This window comes from Syngnathus leptorhynchus, chromosome 5 (assembly GCF_054491065.1).
Source record: "Syngnathus leptorhynchus isolate UIUO chromosome 5, UIUO_Slep, whole genome shotgun sequence".
Taxonomy (NCBI): domain Eukaryota; kingdom Metazoa; phylum Chordata; class Actinopteri; order Syngnathiformes; family Syngnathidae; genus Syngnathus; species Syngnathus leptorhynchus.
In genome coordinates this window covers 8,657,124-8,672,526 of record NC_141199.1, presented here as the reverse complement: position 1 = coordinate 8,672,526, position 15,403 = coordinate 8,657,124, and the positions used below count along the sequence as shown (strand labels likewise).

Genomic DNA, 15,403 nt, shown 5'->3' with positions numbered 1-15,403 from the left:
CTAATGGAAAAGCAAGTAATTACTTTACCTTCCATTATATGTACATCCCTAGCATTTATAGATGAATAAAGATAAACAAGTAATTTGGAAAAAAATAACTTTGACACATATTAAGGGAAATTAGATGCTATAGTGATCCTGATTATCTCTCACGGTATACTAAGGTGCGTTATTGTGAACCTGTTTTATAAATTAATGATGAGTCGATGGGGATGGGGCAGGCAGATTAAATGACGTACTTCTCTCGCAAAATGTGAGCGTCGCTTCAAACTTGCAACTTAACCTTGTATGGTCGTAGTCTAAAAAGCAAACAACCCAAGACACAATGTTTTAAGACTATTCTGCTTTATATTTAAACAGGACTGGAAACGAATTTAATACATACTCTATCATTGGGTGGAAAGGATCAGCAGTTTGTAGACCCTGATGTCAAGTTACAGCAATGGAGGACTTTTCAATCCTGCCTACCATGACAGCGAAACTTTGGAAATTGATAGGTATGTGGTCATATAAAATGCAGTATCGTTCCATTGTCTCTGTCAACATTCACTATTTTACTTTGGTTCGCCAATATTTGCGACGACAGCAACGTGATGATGTGATATTTGCACATGATACAGTAACTGGGTGTGCTCAAAGGTTCTTTAAGAGGAGGTTGGAATTTACCCTGGCTCAATAAAACACTTTTCTTTGAAAACCTGAAGCTCTCTGGGCTCTGGGAAATTGTCAATTTGTGATACAGTATGTTTCTGAAAGTGGATCATTGTGCTGTACTTAACCTTTTAACCTGAATGCAGTTTTATCTAAGTGACCTGATTCCAGATAGTCATTATTACATCATGAACTTTAATTTCAATTGTCATCCTTGAACTGAACTATCTCCTGTACTAAGCTCAACCTCAACACTGTTCTTTTGCTTTCAACTATTTCTTTGTTTTTCAGATGCTTATATTTTAGAGGCTTGTTAGCTAAAGCCTTGTGAATTGTATAGCACAACCTTTTGAATATAAACATATTCGCTGTCATATTCAGGTCCTCCAGAAGACCACAGAACACTAACCCTTATGTCAGAGAAGAACGGGACTGGTGGAAGGACAGAGAGGACATGCATGGCTCAGAGTTTGGTCAAAGCAGTGATGCTATAGTGAGACTGCCCTGGGTTGGCAGGCAGGAGCAGGGCTGGAGGGGAGCTGAAAGTATTCCTATGGAACTCCAGTCAAGACGCCCACAAAGATCTGTATTCCAGCATGACGTCAGTAAGTGAAGCTATAACGTGCCAACAACACACAATCTTATATTATAATTGTATAATCTAATGTTATACCAACTCACTTATTGTAATACAGACCACAGTCCATTCCAAATCGAGCATGACTCTCAATATGATCACTCGCTACCTATCCGACCTCCGTCTGCATCATCAGGTAAAGATTAAGCCAAATTAAGCTAACAACCATCCATGTATTTTCTGAACTGCTTCTCCTCACGAGTAATTCTCTCAAAAGACACACAAACACACTATAGGGAAGTAATTAAACTATTTACTATATGATGCTTTTCACAGATCAAGATGACAAATACTTCACACGATAAGAATAATAACAATAATTATGAAATGCCACACATACAAATATAAAAAAAGTGCAAGCTAGAAATTTCTTGTGCCATGCATAAATTGACAAACATACCTGTGGAAGCTGGAGAAGTCAGGTTAGGGATTTAGTACATCCCTTTGAATGCCATGCAATGAATGTAACAAAGCAAAAAATGGCGTTTGAAAGTAGTTTTAGTCTAGCAGTATTGCATTGTTACATTCCATTATTCATTTTTATCGACAGGCATTGTAGTACTTTTTTTTAAAATTTTGCTTCCAGGCACAATGACTATGAGATGGAGGGGAGTCGGATTAAGGATGAACATGTTTTCCAATCAGGATCCTGCTCATCTGGCATTCACAGAGGAGGCCATCAAAACTGAGATGGAAAATGGTAAGACTCAGGGATATTTAGAATTATAATTTATAGTTCAGATCCCCTTGGAGTGATCAGTCACACACCTCATACTATTCTTTTAAAATGGTAACTTCATGATTTACATAAACAAGGCTGTCTTTTCTTGTGTCATAGAGGAGAAGAGTCTGGTCAAAGAACTTGTTGACTTGTCAACACGAGACAGAATTAAGGCCATACGAGACCTTCCGATGAGCTTTGAGGAGAAAAAACATATAAGGTGACTTAACCGGCTCCTATTCAACATGTACAATTCAATACATTGTACTTCACCGGGGTTGCCTTGTAACCCAAGATCTAAACAGAAACGAATTAGCCAGCTGATAACAGAGTCATGCCAAACAATGTTTTGATTGACCTTCACAGGAGTGAAGTGCTGGCAATTGAGTCTAAGTCTCGTCGGTTCACTTGTTGTACAGACTGTTCGGAGAGAGCAGCGCTGGTGAGATCGTAATTCTGTATCGCATCGACCCCTTATCATCTTGAAACCTGCCTTTTGATTATTTGCATCGCCTTTTGTGTGATATACTTTATGTTCTTGCAGTTTTTTCGTAGGTGCGGCTACAGTATCAGGTCAGCCAGGCAGACCTTAGAACTATGGCAAGGCATCATGAAAGAGATAGGGGGCAGGTTCGGCACCAGCGTGCTCACCTACTTTCTATTTCTCAAGTGGTTGCTCATATTCAACATATTCTCCTTCCTGGTTAACTTTGGTTTCATCACCATCCCGCTACTGGTTTATGATATCTCCCCCAACTTCCCTCCTAATGTCAGCTTCAGAGGACTGGAGATTCTAACTGGAGCTGTAAGTGTCGGAGTAACTTTATTTCAAAGCAGATTATAATGTATTGTTCATTAACACCGATTTTAATCATCAACTAACTCAAATTGAATTATTATCAAAATAATTTACATTGCGATCAGAGGACTGTTCATGTGTTTGAACTCTATCAGGGTTACTTCAATTCCACTCTCATGTACTACGGTGGGTACAGCAATGAAACCCTTGTGGAGCTGGTGGACTACAACATCCAGCTAGCCTACTTTTTCACAATTGCCATTTACATGGTATTATGCGGCATTGCGCTAATCACAAGGTGAGTCTAGTTTGCATAGCTTAATTTGAAACATTTGAGGGTTTACAGAACATACACACCTCAATACTATAAATGTTTCTTTTTTTTTCTTTTTTTTTCTCCGACAGTATGGCAAACTCTTTCAAAACAAACTACATGCTTGCGGATCAAGTTTCCAACAGTGCATGGCAGCTTTTGTGCAGTTGGGATTTTAACATCACCAATGAGAAAGCAGTGAGACAGCGCAAGAACAACCTAAGAGTCCAGCTGAAGGTGAATGCGGCTTCATAAACAGTCTCAATATGAGAACATACTAGTATATGGTGTATTTACCATACAAATGAACCAACTGGGATGTTTCTTGAATCAATCTGGGAAATTTGATCAATCAATCCAACCATCTGTCCGTCCATCCATTCAGCCATCCATCCAGACATCCATCCTTCATATACTTACACATTCACATCCAGTATGTCATACAATATATTTAGTTCATGTAATAAAATGCGGATTACCAAACACAAATCTGATGATGTCAGACCATGAAACATGTGAGACTGCTTTCAATTGTTGGTCTGTTGACCATTCTCTTGATTTAAAATTCACCTTCTCCCTTTTGCTACTTAATAGAATCAGTCCATGTCTCAATGTCTTTTGTACTCATGTTCATCTCACGTATCCTTCCAGGAGTCAATGTCAGAGAAGGCCCAAAGAGATCTGTTAACCGTCGGTGAAAAGCTCCAGCACGTTGGGATTCATCTTGGCTCGTGGCTTCTCTCCACCGGTCTGGCTGTTGGCTGTGCCGCCAGTATTTATTTTCTCTGCCAGTATGAAGATCAGGTACTCAAATCAAATGATAGGAAAAACGTGGTTAATGGAAAGAGACATAAGATGTTGAGTATCATTTTATATTCCTGGGATAGGTAAATGATTAACTTTCATGGCAAAAACAGAAAAGGAATCATTCCAGCAAAAGTAGATTAAGAACACATCTAGGCGATGTGTTTTTTCCGTCCATTTGTTAATCAGTACATTGGTTCCTGGCAAATAAAATCAAAATAATAATAAAATGAAAATAATGCATAGGATTTCTGTGAATGACATATTGTTAGACAAAGACTACTTATGTGCCCTCCCCCTTTTGCAGAACATGACAGATGCTTCAAACTGGTCGCTGCTTCAAGAAGCAGAAACTCTCCTTGTCCCCTTTGTGGTCTCCTTGATGAACCTGGTAGTCCCACTCTTCTACTCTTTCTTCAATAAGTTTGAGCAATATTCCAGTCAACGCAGACAGATCTACACTCTGTTGCTCAGGTTTGATGGGAGCCTTTGTTTTTGTTTTTTCTTGATGTTTGCAAATTAGAACAATTGTCATCTTACCCTGTATTGTTATATTCGTTTGGATATTTATTTTTACATCAGTGAAATTGAACTCAACTTTCCCCAAAAATGTGATTAGCCACAGTTAATTCATGTTTTCCAAAGGTAGCCAAGTACGTTTTCCACTTTGGGATCAAGCTAACAGTATATTATACGCTGAATTAATCTTGAATAATAATGTGAGTATCTAGGCAAAATAAGAATTGAGAAAAGGGTAGAGTAGATTTTCACGAATTAAGGCATGACATGTTTTGACATGTCCTCTTCTGTTTTCTGTACACATATGCAGTTGTCTTTGTGCTTCCTACTTCCAGGAACGTTTTACTCAAGATGTTTATTCTGGGTGTTTTATGCTACTACTGGATGAATGTGGTGGCTCGGAAGTTTTCGGTATGTTGAGCATCAAACTTTTAAGCATTAATTGTACATCTTCTCTGAACTGTTTGATGATTTTTTTTCCACAGTGTTGGGAGTCCATGGTTGGACAGGCATTGTACCGCTTGGTCATCTTTGACTTTTTCTTCCTCATGTTGGGATCCTTCTTTGGAGAGTTTCTCAGCAAGTTAGTAATGCAGTCTTGGAAATGTTTCAATTTCACCTCAGATGGAAGTTTTTTTGAGTTCTGTGATCTGTGGCAGTTGCATAGGAAGAAAATTCCTACCACGTCTTGGAGTTCCAGAGTTTGACGTTGCCAGAAATGTCCTTGAACTCATCTATGCACAGACTCTAGTCTGGTAAAACACTTTATTGTAAATAATGAAGCATTTTTTTTAAGATCATATTAATATTTATAAAGAGCCCATTATTGCTGTTCTCCACGTTGCAGGATCGGAATCTACTTCTCGCCACTGTTGCCTGCCATTCAGATTATCAAGTTTTTCATCTTATTTTTTATAAAAAAGGTAAATATGAATCCAGAAGCCCCCCCTCCCTCCTCATGCTTTTCTAGACGGTGTTTCTTTCCTTTGTCTTATCTTATTGCATGTTCAAAGCGTGTTCTCTATGAGCAAAAACGCATTTTGTTGTGAGGTCATCTAATAGCTCACAATAAATGAACTCAGGCGGATCAGTAATTGGACCCTGGTTGACTGCGGCATTGCTGAATCTTTTATGCACATTGTGAATGGCTATTCAAACCTCTGAATATGAAGGTCCCTCTTGTTTTCCATTACAGCGTGAAAATGAAATTGATGGTATTATGATATGTACAATATTCAGCATGTGTTTGTCCCCAGGTCAGCCTAACTCACAATTGTCAGCCTCCACGGCGGACAGGCAGGGCAGCTCAGATGCAAACCATCTTCATTGCTCTCCTCTTCTTCCCCTTCTTTGTGGGAGCCCTGTCAATGGTTGCATACACTGCATGGCGGTATGGTCCATTTACAGCAGACCCTTAAAATCCAATGGAAATTGAGTCCACATTTATGATAAGTGAAAATGATTATTTTTCTAAAAACAGTTCCTTTCATTTCATTTTCTGTGTAGACTAACTCCGTCTCAGCAGTGTGGTCCTTTCCGTGGTCTAAATAACACCTTTAGTGTGGTTGGAATCTGGATTGATGGCATGGAAAACATCCCTGGTTCTCAAGGTGCCATCTGGATCTATGAAAATGTCATCAAAAGTGAAATTGTTTACTTCCTCGCCACACTCATCATCTTGTGAGTGCATGACAATTGCACAATGTGTGTGTGTTTCTAATGTATTTGACTGCTGTGTCGTTCTTGTCAGAATCATCATATATATCTTCTGGCAAGTGTCTCAGGGCCGCAAGCACCTTATTGGTCAACTGAGACAGCAAATCGCAAATGTGAGTGTGTGCTAAACGTTCATGTGAGTGTGTTATTTGCCATTTTTTTGCCTTAAAACTAAACCCTAAACCTCACCAGGAGGGAAAAGACAAGTCCTTTTTGTTGGAGAAACTACAGTACCTCCAGAAATCTCATCCAATTAAGAAACACAAACAGAAGAATCCAAAGCAGGTACATTCCATACATGATCATATGCTCACCTCACTTTCTTTCTTTAAATACTGTACCTGTGTGGTTTTTTGTATTTCAGCACCCTAATCGGCGCATAGGTGATAGTTCAACGGGTGGTCAGTCCCACTCAACTTTACTTATGCGCCAACGAGTTGAGCAAGAAGAGAGGCGCTTCCCAAAAACGGATTATCATCAAATGGATGAGCGTCACCAATTATATCAGTCGTCCTTCACACTCGGGATGCCCGACAAGTACCGGGGCGAGGATAATGACAGAGATGTATTCTACAGTAGAGCAGAGTTTCCTGAAAACCATCATGACAGATCAATGAATGTAATTCAGGCAAGACAAAAACATAAAGCAGATGTCGCCCCAGAAATAGATGGCTCGTCATCTTTCATGTCCAACGCAATGATACAAGCAAGACAAAGAGCAGAAAGAAATGAGGGTCTTCATTGGGACCCTGCTCGCCCTCCTAATCTACCTCCTGCTAGTTCCAGTGCTCTCATACAAGCTATGTTAGCTCGGCAACAAGACCAGAATGAGTATGATGACGGCTACTAATCCAAAGGTTTCAATATTTCATACTGAAATGCAAATAAGACGTCGTTCCCGGAATGTACTGCGTCGTGAAAATTATTTTTTTTTCAACAAAATCTATGCACAAATTTATACAAACTGTGAGTGCAAATATGATTCTATATATACAGTGGTGTGAAAAACCTGATTTTTTTTTGTTTTGTTTTTGTGTGGCTTTCACATTTAAACGTTTCCTACCATCTACTGCCCCCCAACCCGCCTCCCGATATATGCTTGGACCCTTGAGGTGCCTGGCCAGATAATAGACTTTCGGGTATTTTCTGATTATTATTTTTGTGTGTGTGTGTGTGTGTGTGTGTGTGTGTGTGTGTATGTGTGTGTGTGTGTGTGTGTGTGTGTGTGTGTGTGTGTGTGTGTGTGTGTGTGGGGAGTTTCCTTATTCCCACCCATCCCCTGTAAGGTATGAAGAATGATTTTCATCTGTTTTATGAAGGGGTTGTAGAAAAAAAAAAAAAATAAATAAATAAATATATATATATATATATATATGTATATATATGTATATATACATTTTATTTTTTATTTTTTTGTGGACATATGTCCATTTGAGGCAAGACAAAGTAAAATATTTGTCATCGGGCAACCAGATTCCCATTGCACCTTGTAGAAAAATACCAAATATGCACTAGAATGCACATGCTTTACAACAGCAATGTTATGTCTTTAGGCATAAGATTAGCTGGAAGCATTTCTAAAGCTTTAATCATGAACTGAAAATCATTGTAAATCTTGTTATACATTTACATTGATGAATTGTTTACAATGGAAGAAACATGTTCAGTAAGGCTAAAAGCGTCCGCAACCTTCACTGGAAACATGGGAATATACCGCACAACTTTCTGTTCTTTCTGGATTACTTTATACTGTACGACTTTCTTCAACATGTACATTTTATAAAACATCTGTCAATATTTTTTTGTTCTCCGCTGGTTTGTTCAACATCTCCCACTTCCAGGGACTAGATTCAATTAAGGCAGTGTCTAAAAGTCTAGCTTGAAGTGCTTGTTGGTGTTCCTATCTCACCTTGAAGACCACCAGGCCTCATCCATCCTCCAAGCAGCCTTAAATAAAGATGTCATGTGAATTTCAACACTGCTCCTCCCCCAGTGAGACCCGAATGTCACTCAGGTCTAACGAGTCTGCAGGTATGGGTGTTTTTCTTCCACTCTTTGGGGTCCGGCTGGAATAAACCTCGACAGACTTCGAAATAGAGTGCACGGACGGTTCTTGGAAATATTCAAAAGCCTCTCTTGCGTGTTCCTCCCGAATGCTTTGCTCAAAGGTTTTGCGTTTGTGCCTGAACTCGATGACAGTCTTTGTGTAAGAGTTGAGTGTGGTGACCGATGCTCCCATGCAGCAGGTGAAGGACGCCCAGGCCATACTAATTTAGATGAGACACACACATACACACACAAAGAGCGTTAGTTACCTGCAACTCATATTCAGTTTTAATCTTTGGGGGGAAAAAAGTGGCGACTGCTCAGAATGCAAATGGCAATTTGATATTCTCCTCCCAATATTGTCACAGTCTGTTTGCCTAGATTAGTGACAATCCCTTTAAGTCCCTCTTCTCTCCTTAAGTAAAAGCGGGTCGTGGATGAGATCAGACAATCAAATCATCATCTCGTGTACCGATCGCTTAGGTTGGTTTCATGCCCCTCAAAGGTTAAGAATAGTTTAGGCTCACAGATGAATTTTTCACACTCTGTATGAATTGTAAAAGGCGTGAAATATCATCCCCTTATGCAATCCCAATCACGCATGTATCAAGGCTTTGGCACCAAAGCCTAATCTTGCACAACATGAGAGCTTTTTTTATTTTTTTTTATTTTACGTGACAGTGATTCTGGGGAGAGGTGAGAGTAGAGCAGAGACACAATTTGAAGTGGCTGCATAGATTTTTAAGATTCCCTCAGTGTTGTATTTTATTTGAAGGGGTTTGTTATTGTAGAGAAGAAATCCAAAGATGCAGTCATACCAGAAAGACCAACCATAGTCCCAGTTATAAGGCCTCCAATCAGGAGGTCCCAGACTGACAGTGACCTGGAAGACCTGTGTGTACATCACGTGAGCCACCATGCCCAGAAGACCTGCAATCAAAGGGAGAAGGTTAGAAACAGTCAATCATTTTGAACTTTTTTACAACTTCAGTCATGAACACGACTTAGATATGTAAAAATGTTCCACAATTCAACCTTAGGCAGAGCTTTTTTTTGACGTTCACAGATTTGGGTGGAGAAAAAAAACACTCATGTGCAGTTGTAGACATTAGAAAAGAACACGATATTGTTCACATTGTTAAATTTGGTGTATCAACAGTTGCAAATAGATGCATGGTGACAACCTGAGAGCACAGTGAAGACAGCAGCGAATGCATTGAGCTTAAGTCCGTCAATGACGTTGCTGGAATGGACAAGGTCCAAACACATGAGGCTGAAGCCCACCAGCAGCAGAACTATGTACAGCATCTCCGATACCAGCGACAGCCACAACATCCCTGTGAAACAAGACACAATCAACAATGGACATGCTCATATTTGATATTATCAATCAGAATTGGCAGCGAGGACGACAATCCAGTTTTTTCAAACCCCATTTTCATGATTGTATTTTCGATTTGAATATTGTACTGAATTTATATCACTTAACCGAGGTTGAACCTCTTTCATTTCAAATGAAGTTAAGACAAATGAAATGTATCATTATTGACAACTGCTGTATTTTTTGTTTATTTAATCACACTGACAATTAGAATCCAGACATTTCTTGAGATCAATCCACATGCACAATAATTCATTGTTTTATCTTTGTTTTGTTTTCCTTTGCAAAACAGCAAACAGAATATTGGAAAGGGGAAATTGCATTCATCAGGAATAAAGGACATGATGTGCCTCAAGCGAGACATTATTTACTCAAAGCTTAACAAGTACAGACTGTCTTTTGTCTCCGACATCTCAAATGAAGCCTAGCCTACAGTTAGTTTTGTCCTATTTTAGTCAGTCTATCAGTGACTCAAAATTAGATCATCATTTGCCTTCCATTAAAATAGACTGCAAAAAAATATTCATAGAAATTAAACATGGTTGCTGCAACCAATCAATTGAAACAATTTCAAAACTCAAGAAAAAAAGGAAAAGAAAAAAATCCTGCCCACAGGTAGACATCTGTAGGAAAGTTAGCATTTTAGGGACAAATGAGCCAAAACATTTTACCATGTAATATTTGAAAATACATGATTTAAAAAAAACTCACCTTTTTCTGACGGAGGAGCCAAATCAATGAAGCTGCGACATCTCTCACCTAGGGGACCACGAAGAATAACGCAATTAACTTTTGACTTTTTAATGATCAAATTCGAAAAGAAAACCCCCAAAATTAAAAGGTAATTAAACAAACGCTTTGCATCAATAAATCAAGACAAAATGAAGAAAACCAGAGATGTCTCATCTTTTAAATATCATTTGTGGAAAAGGAACACTTTAATCAGGTAGACGGCTGGCAACATCTGTTTTGAGGAAAAACTCATCAAGGCCGCTGTTACATAATCCTTATTAACTCAAGCTGTCTCAGCTCCCCCCTTCATCGTACACCCACTTGATGAGATAGACATGTCCGAGCGATGCCCTCAGGAATAATTTCAATTAATGTGTTGTTTTGGTTGCTGAAGTCCAGCACAGGTCTAAACTATGTTACAGATGGTTTTCAACCAGATTTTGAAGCAATGCGCCGAGTAATCTGGCCAGAGAGCAGCTTTGACCTTGTTTGCCATGACCTCTGAATGCACACATTATCTTCACACTCATCTTCCCTCTTGTTCTTTAAGAACTTGACCTCTAAATGCTCTCTCAGCTATTTTTCATACTGTCTTGTGTGACAAATAGTTGAGCGTCTTCATTCCAGTGCTGTCACCCTTAATGGAAATCATTTTGAATTTTATAGTGGAAAAATATGATGATGTGTATCCTTTAGTTATTAAATACAAAACCTACATATTCAACATAAAAACAATTTAAGTGAAATAGCTACAATACACTTGCAGAGATGAGAAATGAGAATTAATACAATCTTACAAAAATAACAATAACTCTCAGTTGCAATCTACACAACTTTAACAATAAGACAGAAATTTTTTTAACTACTATCAACTAGTATCCTTAACCTTAAGAGGTCATTGTGTGCCGCATGAAATGAACCTATTTCACCAAATTGTGACATATTGATTGACATCCACCTGTTTCCATTCATACAACATAATACTTTCAAAGTATTATGCTCAAGGCCCAAATATCACACTGTGTAAAATTTTGAGTAAACTAAAACAAAATCCACACAAGTGACTATTCAAACTTTTTGTGACTTTTGTCTGTTGGTTTGTTGTGAGATATTTTCAAATTAAAATGGGTGCCTTTGCTCAATTACAGTTGGGGAAACTGAACTACAGTGTAACTAAATATATTGCATTTCTGAAACAGCTCATGAGTGTTTAAACTTCCGTTGTGTTCAGTGTCTAAGACGACAGAATATTGAACAGTGATGGGTAGTACAGATAGTCAAGGGGTCAGGCCCGCAAATATTGAAAATTGACGATTGACTCCCATTGTAATAATTTGGGCTTTGGGGATTTTTTTTTTTTCAGCAAAACCAAAACATTCTTCAAAAACGCTGAACATTTAATATGTTTACCACTAAAAAACGGGGGTAAAATCCCAGCAAAATAAAAAAAAGTCTCTCAGCTAAAGTCCATCAGTGACAAATTGACGGACCTGCACTATTGCAAATAAACCAGTGACTTCACCGCTTCAACTTGACATGTTTGAAGAAACACTGACATGTAAACAGCATGTCAAGCACTGAACTTATTATTAAATAAATGTATATAGGCCTTCAGGAAAATGATACCTACCCACCAACCAAAATGAAGCCCCCCCCCAAAAAAAAAATATTGCAGAAAAATAAAAACTGCATTCTTAGACATTGTGATAGAAAACTATGGGAATATTGTCGAGACAGTAATAATCATTTATATTTGTTAGTCTGGACTTTATTTTAAAATTTTACTTGACTTTAATTTTGACATATATTATATGATATAGTTGTTTTTTTTTTGCCACATCTGATAACAATGGTTTCATAAATAGATATGGTTATGTTTGGGGTGGGCATGCAAGGCAAGTCCCTCCAACTTTGACACACGCGCACGCACACACCTGGTTGATCTTACTTTCATCGTGGATGTTCTCCTCACACGAGAACCAGATCCCAGTGTGGAATTGTCGGAAGAGGAAGCGGTCGTCCCCGGTTTCCCAGCTGTAGACCACTTTGTTGGGGTCGGTCTCATTGACGCCGTAATCGATGCACTGGTGGGTCCGCAGTTTGCTGCACTTGGGTTTGGGTACCCTTTGCGTCCCGACGCACCAGTAAGTGGTGATGAAAGCCGTGATGGCGAAGAGCAAGGCAAAGAAGTTCAAGCTCACTGACAGAAGAGTCCTGCATCTGCGAGTTGTCTTCATTGTCTAGATACAAGTGAAAAAGAATATCCTAAATGCATGAAATAGTAAGAGCGCAAACGTTCCACTGCTTCCAAAAGTATCCATTTAGCATTCCCGTCACTCTGGCAGCATTACGGCGCCTCTATTTGACGCTCGCTGCATCTGATAGGATTTGACTGCTGCTTGCATCCACTGTGGGATTTTCTTATCACCCGCACACGTTTGCGTCATGAGGATGTCTGCCCTCCCTTTTCGATGTGACCTCATCAAGCGTCATAGTAAACTTAGGACACTAAAAGTTCATTTTGGTGTGCGCGTGCGTGCGTGCGTGAGCAATTTTGGAGCAGATAGGATCGTTATTTGATTTTTCTCATTTGGCATTTTTAATTTTTCACAGTCAAATATTTTGCAAATGTAAAAGCCGGGTGCCCCTAGTCGACTTGATGCTATAATCCATCCATCCATCCATCCATCCATCCATCCATCCATCCATCCATCCATCCATCCATCCATCCATCCATCCATCCATCCATCCATCCATCCATCCATCCATCCATCCATCCATCCATCCATCCATCCATCCATCCTCTCCCCGAAGTCTTCAGGCAGTAGTCAGGGTACTGTATGCACCGATATGAAAATTTCTGGAAAAAAACTACCTGCCATAATAGCATAACTATTTTACAAATCTTTCGAAAGTTGTTTGTACAATTTACTTTTTTATTTCATGATTTTCAACATGAAGTATAATTCATCTCTTTGTGCCTTGAGTACAATATGTATCGAGAAGTCAGAAATCAACCAGTTAGTGGCTAAACGTTAGGACCAAAATAGTAACACACTAATTTTACTACATAAAAAAATGGGCTCTGCTATTTTGTAATTTTTTTTATAAATCAGTAAATTTGATTGCAAAGTTTCCTCCATACCTCCCACTACAGTTGTGAAGACCTTGACACCACAGTATTGCTTGACAGTCCTAGCTGCTAATAATATGAGAGCTATTTTGAGTTAAGCCGATTCATGAACATTATTTTCAAAGTGTGATGGCAAATATACTGGTCCAAAATGCATGGTCCACAATTTTCCATGGAATGATAATTTGAGCTTCCGTGCACAAGCAACGTTTACAACCGCACATAAAATGAGGGGAGAGAGACCTGACATCTCTCAGCAGCATGTCTTGATCTTCTACCCCCAGGGGCTAAGCTGCCCTCGAACGAGATTCTGACTGGTCAAATCAGGCACCAATATGTTCCAAATGTTAAATAACATGCTACTGAAAATTTAACTTGATTGGAACCTTGGCTTTTGGAAAAACCTGCATCAGAAGATGCAATCAATCTCATGCTGTGATGAACTGGCAACAGGTTCAGGCTGCTTTATACCAAAAGTCTGCTTACCCCTAACAACAACAGTGATAATAATAGTAAGAATAATAATCATAATAATAAGGGCAGCCCGGTGGGTGTGTACATGAAGCATTTTTATTCCGATCAAGTTTTTAATCCAAATAAATAAATATCATTTAAATATACAGTTTCTTTGGATCCAGCACATTAGTATTAATCTATATGCTAGGACGCATTCCATAAAGACTTCTTGCGTAATTCATCAAGAAGCTATATGAGAACTGATCCGTTTGAATTGATGGGAAATAGTAAAAACACACATTTCCTCAAAGCTTTGCCTAAGCCTGTAGGTCACGTGGGCATGAGCATCATGAATGATCATGAAAGAAAAAAAAAAGTGGTCAGAAAGGCATTGTAATGCTCTTTTGTACTTAATGACAGCGCAACTGCTGTCTTTGCATGCATCAACATCCCAGCAGGAACAAACAGATTAAAAATACTGGAGAGGGTTGGAGGATGTGATTACTATCCCTTGAGAGGATGATGTACAAAATGTTCCCAAATTCTGTAAATTCAATATGGTACTGCATTGCTCTAGGTTGAAAAATGGCAGCTTTAGGTATTCATGTCAAATGAGATTAAGCGTGGGAACATTGAAAGTTTTTATTTGGCTTTGAATACTTTAGGAGCATATGCGGATGCAGAGTGAAACGTTTTAGACCTAAGCTTTTGATAGATACAACCTTCATTTGTATTTCTGTGGCAACTCGCCCTCAAAAGCTGCTAAGAGTAGAATTTTGCGCCAAACAGATAGCCCTTGAGGATTAGTCTTTATAATCTGTGGTTCACTGATCCTCGAAATCATACTGTCTGGGTGCTGGCAAATCAGCTTACAGTGACAGTAGATGGTGTGTGAGTGGTTTTATGGTTGCGGCAGCGTGCCGACACAAAGAAGAATGTCACAGTCGTTTAAGTCATTGGGAGCTCTTCGGCCACCCGACTGGCGAATGGGAGAATTTATTGTGGAATTCTGCTGTGCAGATAATTAGTTGATTTTTATTTATTTTTTTAATATCAATGCATTTTCATAGTTATGAGATATTTAATACTTGTAGTAAGCATTCATTGAAAGGACTACTTACACACCTCAGGAGTTAGCAATCAACATGACCTCGAAAATCACACCATCCACTTCCTCCAACACGTTCATACCTAGAAGCAGGAATAAATCAAAATAAAAAGCAATGATTACAACTGTGAAGAATTAAAAGATTTATTCATTCATAAATCTTCTGTACCTCTTATCCTCACCAGGGTCGCGGCCGTGCTGGAGTCGATCCCAGCAGTCTTTGGGCAGTAGGCGGGGGGACACCCTGAACCGGTCGGCAGCCAATCATAGGGGACATATAGACGAACAACCTTTCACACTTAAAAATCACATCGAAGGAACAATTCGGAAGGTCAATCGGCCTACAATGCATGATTTGGGAAAGTGGGAGGAAATGCAACCCTGCAC

The 15,403-nt window shown here is 39.0% G+C and overlaps 2 protein-coding genes across 3 annotated transcripts; one reads left to right on the top strand and one right to left on the bottom strand.

The window, feature by feature from the left end:
• Positions 1–426: 426 nt before the first annotated feature.
• tmc5 (transmembrane channel like 5) lies at positions 427–7,010 on the top strand. Of its 2 annotated transcripts, none has more exons than XM_085912679.1 (20): positions 427–497; positions 1,033–1,256; positions 1,347–1,424; positions 1,875–1,988; positions 2,127–2,229; positions 2,376–2,451; positions 2,554–2,814; positions 2,964–3,106; positions 3,214–3,358; positions 3,773–3,925; positions 4,233–4,399; positions 4,780–4,855; positions 4,930–5,027; positions 5,104–5,199; positions 5,292–5,367; positions 5,701–5,834; positions 5,951–6,124; positions 6,195–6,273; positions 6,353–6,445; positions 6,525–7,010. In XM_085912679.1, the coding sequence occupies exons 1-20, from the start codon at positions 427–429 to the stop codon at positions 7,008–7,010; spliced, it is 2,847 nt and encodes a 948-aa protein (XP_085768805.1). The 2 variants fall into 2 exon arrangements, with proteins under 2 accessions (XP_085768805.1, XP_085768807.1); XM_085912681.1 differs by having other exon boundaries at positions 1,033–1,260; positions 1,354–1,424.
• An 845-nt stretch (positions 7,011–7,855) lies between these two features.
• Positions 7,856–12,556, bottom strand: LOC147056704 (germ cell-specific gene 1-like protein). Its single transcript, XM_085912289.1, has 5 exons — positions 12,268–12,556; positions 10,299–10,346; positions 9,391–9,543; positions 9,025–9,136; positions 7,856–8,427 (listed from the first exon to the last, which is right to left on the bottom strand). The coding sequence occupies exons 1-5, from the start codon at positions 12,554–12,556 to the stop codon at positions 8,133–8,135; spliced, it is 897 nt and encodes a 298-aa protein (XP_085768415.1). The 3' UTR covers positions 7,856–8,132.
• Between the last annotated feature and the right edge of the window lie 2,847 nt (positions 12,557–15,403).